Genomic DNA, 14,148 nt, shown 5'->3' with positions numbered 1-14,148 from the left:
AGTAGGAATTCTTTATATATTCTGAATATGAGTCCTTTGTTGCCTTTATGTATATGTTGTATTTTGTCACCCTCTGTATCTTCATTTTTTACTCGATGTCTTTTTTATTCTAGAAGCTAAAATAGAACTCTTGATGTCTTCTTGATAAACAGAAATTTTAATATTGTCCAGTTTATCTGAGTTTCTTAATAAGCACTTTTCATGTCCTGTTTAGAAAAATTTGTCTATCCTGAGGCCATGATGATATTCTGTTACTATCTAGAAAGTGTATTATTTTACCTTTCACATTTTAAATCTACAGTTGATCTGTACTAATTTTTTTTTTTTTTAGTATGGACATACTGATTTTTTTTTTTTTGAGTATGGATAAGGAGATTTTACAATTCAGCTTTTTTCCATGTGAATATCCATTTGACCAGTACCAAGATTGTCCTTTTCCCAGCACTCTGCAGTGCCACTTCTGCCATAAATCATGTATAAACCTGGGCAACTTGGCAAAACCTCATCTCTACAAAAAATAAAACTAGCCAGGTGTGGTGGTACATACCTGTAATCCCAGCTACTTGGGAGGCTGAGGTGGGAGGATTGCTTGAGCCTGCGAGGTTGAGGCTATGGTGAGCCGTGAGCACCAGCCTGGACTATATACTCTGGGTGGCAGAGTGAGACCCTGTCTCAAAAAAAGCAAAAATAAATAAAAGTATATCAAGTATATATGTAAGTCTATTTCTGAGCTCATCCTGTTCGATTGCACTAGTATCATACTGTCTTAATTATTGTGCCTTCATAACAAGTCTTAGTATCTGGTAGTGTATACCCTTAACTATGACTCTTCTTCAATATTGTCTTGACTGTTTTTTATTCTTAGCCCTTTACGTTTCCACTTAATATTTTACTTTTTCTTTTATTTATTTATTTTTTTGAGATAGGGTCTTGCTCTGTCACCCATGCTGGAATGTAGTGGCACAATCATAGTTCACTGCACCCTTGAACTCCTGGGCTCAAGGGATCCTCATGCCTCAGCTTCCAAAATAGGTAGGAACACAGGAACACACCACTACTTCTGTCCAAGTTTTTCTTTTTCTTTTTTTTTTTGTAGAGTTGGGGTTTTACTATGTTGATCAGGATGGTCTCAAACTTCTGGCTCAAGTGATCCTCCTGCCTTGGCCTCCCAAAGTGCTGGGATTACAGGCATGAGCTACTGCACCCAGCCTATTTCCACTTACATTTTATAATTGGCTTGTTATTATAATATATACCCAAGAAACCTGCTGAAATTTTGATTGAGTTGGTACTTGTAGATCAATTTGGAATCTTTATAATGTTGAATTTTCTAATCCATGAGGAAGGTATATTCTTCCTTTTCATGCCTTCTTTGATTTCTCTCAATGATACTTTGTGGTTTTCTATATATAGATTTTCAATATATTTGTTTTCAATAGATTTGTTTCTTGCTTTTTGATGCTGCTATACATGGGTTTTTTTTCTTGTATTACTTTTAATTTTTTAGATTTATTATTTAATGTGACAAATGTTTTTGTTTATTTTGTTTTTGACCAGGTTGACATCCTCAAGAAAAAATGCAAATTACAGGGCCTTCATTTTAAAGCAAATGCTCATTTTAGGAATGTGTCATAGAAGATATTTATATGCATAAAAATATATCACAGATAAGACAGAAAAAAATGGCTTTTTTTTTTGTTGTTGTTGTTGTTTTTGGTTTTTGGGTTTTTTTGCAACAGAGTCTCACTCTGTCTCCCAGGCTGGGGTGCAGTGGCACAATTACAGCTACTGCAGCCTCTATCATCTGGGCTCAAGATCCTCTTACCTCAGCCTCCACACCCAGCTAATTTTTAAATTTTTTGTACCAAACCCAGCCTAAATTGGTATTTTCTAACTGCTTGTTGCTGGTATTTAGAAAGACAATTGATATTTATTGACTTATTTAGCAACCTTGCTAAATTCACCTATTTGTTAGTTTATTATAGATTCTTTTGGATTTTGCATATATACCATTATGTCTTCTAATAATAGTAATTTTATTTATTTCTAATTCCTGTTACTTTTTTTTTCTTTCATCTTTTTTCTTTCTCTCCTATTCTTTTATTTCTTCTTCTTCTTACCTCATTGCACTGGCTTGAGCCTTCAGTACATCGTTTAATGGAAGGTGCCAATAATAGATATTTCTGACTAATCCTCCATCTCATGGGAAAAACTTAGTATTTCACCATTAAATATGATGTCTGCAGTAAGTTATTTGAGGATACTCTTTATCATATCAAGAGGCATTTATTCAACGACTGGCAAACTTTCTGATTCTAGCAAAGATTGATTAAACTGAATAGCCCTGCAAAATGTTAACAATTGGAGAATTTACCAGGCACGGTGGCGCGTGCCTGTAGTTCCAGCTACTCAGGAGGCTGAGGTGGGAGGATCACTTGAGCCCAGGAGTTCTGGGCTGTAGTGCACTATGCCAATCGGGTGTCCACACTAAGTTCAACATCAATATGGTGACCTCCCGGGAGTGGGGGACCACCAGGTTGCCTAAGGGAGGGGTGAACCGGCCCAGGTTGGAAATGGAGCAGGTCAAAACTCCCGTGCTGATCAGTAGTGGGATCGTGCCTGTGAATAGCCACTGCACTCCAGCCTGGGCAACATAGTGAGACCCTGTCTCTGAAAAAAAAAATTAAAAAAAAAAAAGAATAATTGGAGAATTTAGGTGAAGGGTATATAGAAGTTTATTGTAATATTTTCATCACTTGTCTTTGAAATTTTTTTAAGATAAAAAGACAAATCAGACAGACTATAGCCCTGCTTTACCTTGAAGTTTGACTTTCTTTTTTTGAGACGGAGTTTCGCTCTTGATACCCAGGCTGGAGTGCAATGGCGCGATCTCGGCTCACCGCAACCTCCGCCTCCTGGGTTCAGGCAATTCTCCTGCCTCAGCCTCCTGAGTAACTGGGATTACAGGCACACGCCACCATGCCCAGCTAATTTTTTGTATTAGTAGAGACGGGGTTTCACTATGTTGACCAGGATGGTCTCGATCTCTTGACCTCGTGATCCACCCGCCTCGGCCTCCCAAAGTGCTGGGATTACAGGCTTGAGCCACCGCACCCGGCCCCTTGAAGTTTGACTTTCAACAATTTTAATAGTACCTCTTTAAGTATTAAATGTGTAGAAGGTAATATGATGACCAGTAGTGCTGTTCAAATTTTCCTTGGTTTGACCCTTATGATAACTTTCTAGCAAGTGCTGTTCAAAACCCTCGTCCTTTAGGAACCATCAGTTAGTGTTTTCAGCTGCAGAATGTAAATTAGGAGTCGTAAGTATTCAGAATTGCTATATTGAAAACACAGAAGGCCTCCAAACATGGAAATTCACTTTTTGTGGTCGAAAGAAATGTTATGTACTATTTAGAGCTGGAGCTCTAGAGTCAAATTGCCTGTATTGGAATCCTAGTTTCACAAATCACTTAGCTGTGAGACCTTAGGCAAGTCACATGTATTCTCTGTAAACCTTACGTTTCTTAAAAACCTAAAACTGATGACAACAACAGTATCTACCTTCCAGAGTTGTTAGGAGGATTAATACATTAAAAATGATACTCATAAAACTCTTGGCACAAGAGCTCAGCGCATAGTAGGTACTCAGTAAATGTTATTGATTAAAACTAGCTATTTTTGAAAGCCTTTTGAATTTCCCCTCAATCTTGGTGATAACATAATGACCCTTACTATATAGATTATTTCATAAAAACACACAAACCTAAGAGAAAAAAAGGCAAATTTAAAGAAAATTCCATCTAAAGTTATATCTATATATACACACACATACATATACACATACACCTGTGCGTATATGTGTGTGTGTGTATGTGTGTGCATGTGTGTGTATCTCTATTGCAGAAATCAAAAAGTAGCAGGCCAAATTCAGCCCACAGGCAGGTTTTATTGGTGTTTAAATTTGAATTAGTGGCCAAACAAAACATCAAAAGATCTTCCCCTAAAAATTCTCTTGAAAATTTGAAAAGTAAACCTCTTTTGAAAAATTGGAAATCTGGCAATGTGAACCAGATTCTTATGGGCATTAAGTGACTCCTGGTGCAATGTAAAGGAAAATTGTACTAAGTGCTAAGCTAAAATCTATCTTTAAAAAAAAAAAAAAAACTGGGCGTTGGTGAGATGCCATGAGATTCAGACACTGGTGGCTAGGGCACAAAGTGGCATTTCTGAAGACCACTCACTCCACGTTGATTGAGAGTCTTTTTTTTTGTAAGAGACAGGGTTTCACCATGTTGGTTAGGCTGGTCTTGAACTCCCAACCTCAGGTGATCCGCCTGCCTCAGCCTCCCAAAGTGCTGGGATTACAGGCGCGAGCCGCCGCGCCCAGCCTTGATCAAAAGTCTTATGTCCCTGCCATGTGCCCCACAACTGGAAGCATTTTCAAAACTTTTTGCACAGAGATATTAATTATATCATGTATAATATTGAAAAAATGGGGAACTGTTAAACCTAAATGGGAAATGATTAAATTATGAGATATATATAATTAGAAGATTATGAGCTATTAAAACAGTAAGTGTGAAAACAAAATAATAATATGAAAAATGCTAACCAGATAATGCTGGCGAGAGGCAAAGAAAGTTTTTTTAATTTTTAAAATTTTTTTATTAAGTAAAAATTGTATATATTTATGGTAATACAGCATGATGTGTATATATATATTGTGGAATGGCTAAATCAAGCTAATTAGCCTATGCATTACCTCACATTCTTATTTTTGGGGGGGTGAGACAGTTTTGTATATTCTAATGGCAGCTACTTCAAATTATAGAGAAAGGCCAGGCACGGTGGTTGACACCCATAATCCCAGCACTTTGGAGGCTAAGGTGGGTGGATCACCTGAGGTCAAGAGTTTAAGATCAGCCTGGCCAACATGGTGAAACCCCATCTCTTCTGGAAATATAAAAATTAGCTGAGTATGGTGGTAGATGCCTATAATCCCAGCTACTCGGGAGGCTGAGGCAGGAGAATCACTTGAACCCAGGAGGCAGAAGTTACAGTGAGCCGAGATCATGCCATTGTACTCCAGCCTGAATGACAGAGCAAGACTCCATCTCAAAAAAAAAAAAAAAAATTATAGGGAAAAGGGCCAGGCACAGTGGCTCATGCCCATAATCCTAGCATTGGGGAGGTTGAGGCCAGCGGATCACTTGAGCTCAGGAGTTCAAGACCAGCCTTGGCAACATGGCAAAACCCTGTCTCTACAAAAAATACAAAAATTAGCTGGGCATGGTGGCATGCCTGTAGTGCCAGCTACTTGAGAGGTTGAGGTGGGAAGATGGCTTGAGCCCAGGAGGTGGAAGTTACTGTGAGCCAAGATCATGCCACTGCACTTCAGCCTGGACAACAAGAGCCAGACCTAGCCTCAAAAAAAGCAATTAGAAAAAAGGAAACACTAACACACTCCTCACGAGACTGTAACTTAGTACAGCCACTATGGAAAACAGCATGGTATTTCCTCACATTAAAAATAGAACTACCATAGAGTCCAGCAATCCTGTTACTGAGTATCTATACAAAGAAAATAAAATCAGTAGAGATATCTGTGCTCTCACATTTGTTGCAGCACTATTTACAGTAGCCAGGATATGGAATCAACTCAAGTGGCCAACATGGATGAATGGATAAAGAAAATGGGGTATATATACAGAATGGAATACTATTCAGCCATAAAAACAATGAAACCCTGTCATTTGCAACAACATGGATGGACCTGGAGGACATGTTAAGTGAAATAAGCCAGGCACAGAAAGACAAATACCACATGATCTCACTCATATGTAGAATCTTAAAAAAAAAATTAATATAGAAGCAGAGAATAGAACAGTGGTTATCTGACTAAAAGGGGATGGAATGGAAAGGGAAGGATGGAGAGAGGTTGGTCAATGGATACAAAGTTACACTTAGATGGTACGAATAAGTTCTGGTGTTCTGTTGCACACTAGGGTGATGATGGTTAACAGTAAGGTGTAGTATATTACAAAATAGCTAGAAAAGAGGCTTCTGTATATTCTTACCACAAAAAAAATGATAAGGGCATGAGGTAATGAATATGCCTAATACACTGATTTGGTCATTTTACAACATAGTATATATGTACCGAAACATCAAACTGTGTTTCATAAATTTGTATACTATGACAATAGGTCAATAAAAATAAAATAATAAATTTTTTTTGTTTTTTTGTTTTTTTAGAGTCTCGCTGTGTCACCCAGGCTGGAGTGCAGTGGCATGATCTCAGCTCACTGCAACCTCTGCCTCCCGGGTTCAAGTGATTCTCATGCCTCAGTCGCCCTTGCAGCTAGGATTACAGGCATGCGCCACCACACCCAGCTAATGTTTGTATTTTTAGTAGAGACGGGGTTTCACCATGTTGGCCAGGCTGGTCTTGAACTCCTGGCCTCAAGTGATCCACCCACCTTGGCCTCCGAAAGTGCTGGGATTTGTGAGCCACCACACCCAGCCAAGAAATGTATAAAAGTGAAGTGTATATGTTAATGGAATTCTTTACTTTTTAGATTTCTATGATATATTTTAACATTTGTATGTCTATTTTATATACCTTATCTTTAAGCTAAGCCTTAGAGAAAGTTATCTCCCATTTACCATTCTCAGTGATCCCACTCCCCCAACCTTCTCTTCCCCAAATGATCTAAGTCCCCAGTACTCAGCTATGACTTGTTCAGACCCTTATAGATCTGTTTTATTTTCTTTTATGAAGACAATACCATGTCATGACCCAAGCTGTTGTTATTCTTTCCTTAATAATCCAGTTTACCGAAATAGAGATAAATAATGCATAAAGAGTTTAAGATATAGTAGGCACTTGGCGTTACTGTAAGATAGTTTCAACTTCCCTCCCGCTCCTTTTATTTGCATACCTCTCTCTCACTTTCAGGAGATTAGCAGAGGCATTTCATATCAGTGAGGATTCTGATCCTTTCAATATACGTTCTTCAGGGTCAAAATTCAGTGATAGTTTGAAAGAAGATGCCAGGTATGTAACTTGTTACCTGCTTTCTTAATTGTGGCTTGTCAGAGTGATTGGTCTTCTGAGATGTCATAACTAATATGTACTCCTCCTGTGATTAAGCTAGTTCAAGTTTGTTTATTATAAGAGATTATGTGCTGTTTAATAAATATCCTTCTCTTGGTTTCTCAAAACTGCCCCCTTTAAAGAACTGAACTTGGGGTATGGTTGGAGTAAGAGTTTGGGTGGGGTGGTGGTAAGAGTTTGGGCCTCCCAGGGGCTGGACTAGACTGAATTGGAGGATCTCTGGGCTTCATTCCACCTCTATCCACCCCAGTCTCACATTCACATGAGTTCTCACTTGGAGCTGTAACAGCTCTTACTTTTTTTCTGGAGCCCCTGGCCCTCCAGTGGCTATTTCTCCTTTCATCTTCCCTTTTCTTATATTTGTCTCTTTCGTTCTTTGTTCCATCATAGTCATCCTTCTGTAATCTGACAGGTCCTGACCTCTGCAGTTTTTTTGCCAGCATTGTCTGTCATTCGCACTTTACAGGGAGAGGATGGGTGAAAGGGGTTCTCAGAAGGGCAGGGACAGATGAAATTAACTGTGCTGATTTCTCATTTCAGGAAGGACTTAAAGTTTGTCAGTGACATTGAGAAGGAAATGGAAACCCTCGTGGAGGCCGTGAATAAGGTTGAAGTCAAAACATCCCACTGGACATTTCTCTAGGACCAGCTTGATTAAAAAAAAATCAAGTCCTAGAAACACTGTCCACCTAGAGTAGTTGTAGGAAAAAGTCACAGCTTCATTGAGGATCCTTGAGGATCCTTATCTTTCTCAAAACACAGCCATTATAACAACTGTGGAAGACTGTCCTGGTTCAGAACAGTTGACTGCAAAAAAGATCTGCAGTCGGCTGGGCACGGTGCCTCACGCCTGTAATCCCAGCACTTTGGGAGGCCAAGCTGGGCAGCACACCTCAGGTCAGGAGTTTGAGACCAGCCTGGCCAAAATGGTGAAACCCTGTCTCCACTAAAAATACAAAAATTAATTGGATGTGGTGGTGGGAGCCTGTTACCCCAGCTACTTGGGAGGCTGAGGCAGGAGAATTGCTTGAACCCAGGAAGTAGAGGTTGCTATGAGCTGATATAATGCCGCTGCACTTCACCCTGGGCAACAAGAGTGAAACTCTGTCTCAAGAAAAAAAAAAAAAAAAAAGATCTGCAGTCAACTGTAAGTAAAGACCGGGCACTATGGTTTACACCTGTAATTCCAGCACTTTGGGAGGCTGAGGCAGGTGGATCACTTGAGTTCAGGAGTTCGAGACCAGCCTGGACAACATGGCAAAACCCTGTCTCTACAAAAAATAAAAAATTAGCCCGGTGTGGTGGTGCACACCTGTAATCCCAGCTACTCCAGGGACTGAGGCAGGAGGATTGCTTAAGCCCAGGAGGTTGAGACTGCAGTAAGCTGAGGTTGAATCACTGTACTCCAGCTTGAGACCCTGTCTCAAAAAAAAAAACAAAACAGTGAATAAAAATACTGGCTAAGTACCTAAGAATGGATGAAGAAACTCTGGGTGAGGGGGCTCAATAGTGCTAGTTGAGTGACTGTGTAGGACACTTAGGAAGACGCTCTAGGCCCTCAGATCTTTGAAGGGCTATTGTATGCTAGGAAAGCCCACTGATTCTTTATTATTCCAAAGGCAGGAATGTCCCCTTTGGGAAAGATAAAAGTTATATCACTGCAGCTGAAGAGCAGTGGGATAGACTCCTTCAAAAGAGGGATGCCCCTGTCCTGGAGGTGGCCAGAGATGTCAAGGAGGTAGCTTTAAGTGAAAAAGTCTTGAGTTTAGTCAGAAGCCCCCAGTGCTGCACTGGCTCCCTCCCTCTTCCATCAGAGGGGACTGTGAGTAAGGATGAGATGGCTGCTTTAGCCCTGTATCTAATGCTGGTGGTTTTCCTTCCCAGTCTCCTTGCCCTCTTCCCATTCCATTCCTTTCCTGCCTTCTGTTACCACTTCCCAGCAGAATACTAACATGAAGAAGAAAATGGAATTCATTGTCCCTCTCCTAAGAAACCCAAACAGATGTGTTTCTCTGCTTGCGTGTCTGTAGCTGAATACTCATGATTTTTTTTTTTTTTTTAAAAGATGGGGTTTCACCTTGTTGACCAGGCTGGTCTCAAACTCCTGACCTCAGGTGATCCACCCACCTTGGCCTCCCAAAGTGCTGGGATTACAGGCGTGAGCCACCACACCCAGCCTAATACTCATGATTTTTAAAGTAGAACATACTTTTATAGGAAATAATTTTTTCTTGTCTTTTAAATCTTTAATTTATTTAGACATTTCTTGGGAATATCACTCACTCCCCAGTTATGGGACCCATCAAAAAGAACCATTACGCTGTCTACCTAAGTCGCAGTTCACTTACCATTTGTCCCTAACCCTGTCCAGCTGCTACTGTTGTGGCTCACAGAGTAGAAGAAAGAAGTGCATTAGTGCACATCTTCCCGAACCCCTCTGGCCTTGCTGGGCAGTTAGTATAATGCTGTATGCTGTGGGTCTCTATAATCACCTCTTGTTGATCCATGCTGTTCTTGTGTGGTAAGATTAGTTGTAAGCATTTTGTTTTCAGAATGATATGATCAGTCATCTTTTCCCTCAATACAGGGAAAGAATAGTAGGAAAAGCCACAGCTTCCCTCCCATGAACAGAGACCACCGCCGGATCATCCATGACCTGGCCCAAGTTTATGGCCTGGAGAGCGTGAGCTATGACAGTGAACCGAAGCGCAATGTGGTGGTCACTGCCGTCAGGTAGGTCGATCCTGCTGTCACAGGAGGGAGTCCTAAGCAGGGCAAACTGGACCCAAGAAGCAGGGTCTGTCAATATTTGTCTTTCTTATTACCACTCTCCCTCTTGGAAAAATAGAAGGAAAATCTGCTTCTCAGGTACTTCCAAGATAATCTAAAGGCCTGAGCCAAAGAGCAGAACCTATGCCTCAATCCATAGGGCAGAGGCACTCAAAATACACAGGCGTCACATCTGCCTACAGTCATAGCAGATGCTGGAAGCAGCATTTCTTCAGGCAAAAAGAACAGACCCTGTGAGCCTGAACAGGGGCCCTGCCCATCGTATCTGCCCTTTTCTCCTTCAGTGTCCTGTTCCTCTGTTAGTCCTCTCCCTGGCTCTGTCCTCTTGGCATGGGGAAAACAGAAAGAATGCTGGACTCTGGTTCAAGGCACCCCCTGTGAAAGGTGTTTTTGCCATCAGAGGAAACTGAAGCAATAATGTGACCAGGAGGGGACAGGGAGGACCTAGGATCACTCTCAGAACCTGGGAATAGGAAGAACTTCCCAATAAAGAAGACTTAAGTCTGACATGAAAGGAAGCAAGCCACAGGCCTGGCATAGGTGGATGGAAGGGACGGGGGTGTTAAATGCAGGTAGCCATGCCTGAGAGCAGACAGTTCCTACCAGACAGTGCTCGGCAGTGTCAGTGCCAAAGTCATGGGCTGAGTTTCTAGCTCTCTATCTCTACAAACGATTCTCACTTTTCAATGCTTGGTGTTTTGACTTCTGTCAGGGGGAAGTCCATTTGTCCTCCTACCACGCTGACAGGTGTGCTTGAAAGGGAAATGCAGGCACGGCCTCCACCACCAATTCCTCATCACAGACATCAGTCAGACAAGTAAGATTCTCCAGCTGCTTTCCAAGGGACCTGTCTGTCCAGAAAAGCCAGCAGGGCCTGAATTGTCCTGGGCACCAGCCATTGGTGGCCTCCTGAGGCCTGGCCTTGAGGTGCCACGTTCAAATATGTAATGTTTGATTGGGGTGTTCAGACACATTTGTTCCCACCAGTGGGGTCCTAAGTTTGATGTTCGAGTGCTTGATTCTAGAGCGAGCAGTCACTGGACATAATTTCCGCGGTGTAGATGGTGACACTGGGAAGTGGATTCAGTCTGTCATACCAGATGGTTTAAGACTGAAGCACCACATAGTTAATAATAGTTACTCTGAAAATGGAGTGGGTTCTGGGGGTGAGAATTGTCAGTGACGGGGGTGGATGGTACTTTCTTGTTTTGCTCTGCCTACTTCTATATGGTTTGAATAATTTTTATAACAAACATATTCATGATTTAAAGAGAAAAGAAAACCAAGTTGGCAAGGGGCAAGTCTGCCAGATATTTTCTCCGACAGGAGCAGGGAAGGAGCTCTGAGAGTTGGGAGACTCTTGGGCTTTATTTGGACAAACCAGAATTGTAGCCTGAAACCAACTTTAGGGCACTTAGTCATAGCCCCAGTTGTCACAGTTGTTTGTCGCTTGTCAGGGAGAAGAAGAGAAGGCAAGGTGCTGCTCCTTCTCTGCTGCCCTACTGTAACCAAGGCAGTGTGGCTAAAAGGAACTTCAAAGCCCAGAAGAAGAGGGGTCCCTACTCCTATTCTGGATTTCCACAAAGAAGCCCTAGTAGTACCTTCTCTGCGATTCCTGCACAAAACCTCTGGAAGGGTGGTTAGGGCAGTTTACAAGGTCACTATGAAGGTCATAGCACTTGCTGTTCCCGTGGGACTGGACAAGAAGACAGCCAGATGTTGCCCATTGGGCTCAGACTCAACCAAGAGCATCTGGGGCCACGTAGCTCCCCACAACCAGCCCCTCTCCACCCCAGGAGCCAGGTATCCTGGGTTCTGGTCAGCACAGTCTGCAAGTCCATATGGAAACAGGAGTATTCTCAGACACTGCCACAGCCAGGTCCAGTCCTGCTTAGACACAACCATGTGGAGTTAGTGGCCTGTTTATGCCATACTTTTTAGAAACCTTTTTTGCTTGCTTTATTTTTGTATAAAACTCTATTATGAAAACTTTTTAGAGTAGAGAGAATACTATTACTATCATAAATGCCCATGTGCCCATTAGCAGATTTCCAAATCACCAGCTCATGTTTGTCCCACTATCAAAACTTCACAAATCATATACTCGCTTGGCTTAAGCTGTTAACTGAGCATTCATTGAACTATAAAGGCAGAGAAAAACAATCATCATGTATGAAATACTGTAAATAGATGGTCAAAGTTTATCTCTACACTGTTAAGTGTAAATAATTTGTTATATCACAGAATAAAATTCCCCATGTAATATGTAAATCTAGGGGAAAAAAAGTTTTAAACACTGTTCACAAAGTGCAGAAGGAAAAAATTAAGAATAAAACACCCCAAAATTTTTAAGCTTCACAAATGGTAAATCAGCTGATCCTTAACTTTCTGAAGACGTGTATCTGATTCCCCCAAAGAAGAAAAGAAAAGACTGATCATTCTTTTTTTTTGGAGACAGGGTTTCACCATATTGGTCAGGCTGGTCTCAAACCCCTAACCTCAGGTGATCCGCCCACCTCGGCCTCCCAAAGTGCTGGGATTACAGGCGTGAGCCACTGCGCCCAGCCAACTGATCATTCTTTGTTTGTTTTTCAGGAATTCTGGGAGCAGTAATTTACAGAAAATAACCAAGGAGCCAATAATTGACTATTTTGATGTCCAGGACTAAGAAGATGAAGATGCACTTAGATAAAAGAATGATTAGGTGTAGTGGAGACTCGTTTGCCAGCAGATAAATCATGCCTGTTCCTCTCTGCCTGGCAGAATCACAGTCTCGCATACTGTCTTGTACTGACACATCCAAAGCATGAGTGTGTCAGAAATCCCGTGTCTACTCTTGTTTATAAAGTGTTTGATTATCACCAGATCTCTGATTGTATGGTCACTAGGTATGCAACTGTGTATTTGAAGAGGCTCTTCACACCATCGCTGTGATTGCTCTGAGAGTTGGGGGACTATTGGGCTTTGTTTGGACAAACCAGACTTTTAGCCTGAAACCAACTTTATACCACTTAGTCATAGTCTCAGTTGTCCCAATTACTTGTCCTCCTGAAAATAACTGAAATATCAGGCAGACCTTGCTTGCTTTACCCAAACTGATCAAACTCTTTAGGAGCACAATGAATTTCCTAGTCTGAAATGCCAGATAATGAGTTGGTATACCATATCTGGAATCACACGTGTTGTCTTAAATCCAGCCATCTTACCTAAGTCTTTTGCCAAAACCCCTGATAGGTCTATCTAGCTGAACTTATTTTAGCAGTTCCCAGCGTGATCAGTTCTAGACCTAGAAGCAGAGCAGGCTGCTTTACAGAATTCCATTTCCTTAAGTCGCTGGCACTTCTCATACCATATCACTGAACCTGTTCAGTAACAATCAGTTTAGCCATCCCCCATGATGGTAGGGGATAGATAGAGCAAGTTCTTCTGCCAGGTTTACACTGGTCTCTGATATACCTACTGGTCTCAGTATATACCTAACTCCTCTCTGATGGAGAAAGAGTCTCAAATGGACAACTGTCCTGTGTTGCTTTTCCTAGGCCTTCTATAGCCATATTGTCTCTCCCTCCCTCTGAGTTCTGGACTCTTTTTCAATATTCTAAGAAGTATATGGACAGTCCAGGGCTTATGCCCAGCAGCCCACTGGAGGCATTCTTCAGCCTCCTTTAAGGCAGGTGCGTTGATAGTTACATTAGTATGACCCTTGCATCGGCACCCCTCCGGCCCAGAGGCCACGCTTTCAGCAACTTCCTTCTGCTCCAGAACAAGCCACAAGCCCCAGAGCAGCAACAGACTTGAAAAGTAGAATCATGAAACAAGCACTTAATTAAATTAAAAAAATTAATTGCACAGGGCTGCCTTTTGGTGTTTTCATTCTTTAATTTTTTTTTTCATTTTTTTTCCTCCATCCTCCTCCTCCTATAGCAGGGCTGTCCTTTGGTCCTCACCAGTCTGCTTCAAAAGCGATCAAGTACAGCAGCAGGAACAGGCAACTGGAAGGAAGTGACAGAAAACAAAACCACCTCCAACTGGGCCCATGTAGTGCAGGTCAGTGGCCCCACACACAACAGGGAGCCCTTGTGCATCTGTTACCTCTCTGAAGCAGTGGTTGAGTGGGTGAACGGTATGGGTGAGAGTATCTCAGAATCAGCAAAAGGCAGGAGACCTGACTTCTGATTCTAGCTCTGCCACATAACAACTTGCCATTTGATGGAATGAAAGCTTCACTGACCTCATTAG

General features: G+C 41.7%; 1 protein-coding gene across 2 annotated transcripts in view; it reads left to right on the top strand.

Moving 5' to 3' along the window:
* Window positions 1–13,758, top strand: part of NFX1 (nuclear transcription factor, X-box binding 1) — an 81,323-nt gene extending 67,565 nt beyond the window's left edge. For both annotated transcript variants that reach the window (XM_021671544.2, XM_021671543.2), the window contains exons 20-24: window positions 6,961–7,059; window positions 7,660–7,726; window positions 9,707–9,852; window positions 10,622–10,726; window positions 12,505–13,758. In XM_021671544.2, coding sequence (XP_021527219.2) covers window positions 6,961–7,059; window positions 7,660–7,726; window positions 9,707–9,852; window positions 10,622–10,726; window positions 12,505–12,577 — 490 coding nt within the window. In that variant the 3' untranslated portion in view covers window positions 12,578–13,758. The remainder of the gene's footprint in view (window positions 1–6,960; window positions 7,060–7,659; window positions 7,727–9,706; window positions 9,853–10,621; window positions 10,727–12,504) is intronic.
* The last annotated feature ends 390 nt before the right edge of the window (window positions 13,759–14,148 follow it).

This window comes from Aotus nancymaae, unplaced genomic scaffold (genome assembly GCF_030222135.1).
Source record: "Aotus nancymaae isolate 86718 unplaced genomic scaffold, 86718_ANA_hifiasm-v0.15.2.pri h1tg000003l, whole genome shotgun sequence".
In the NCBI taxonomy this organism is placed as follows: domain Eukaryota; kingdom Metazoa; phylum Chordata; class Mammalia; order Primates; family Aotidae; genus Aotus; species Aotus nancymaae.
The sequence above is the reverse complement of the archived record's forward strand: the minus strand, read 5'-3'. Positions and strand labels throughout refer to the sequence as shown.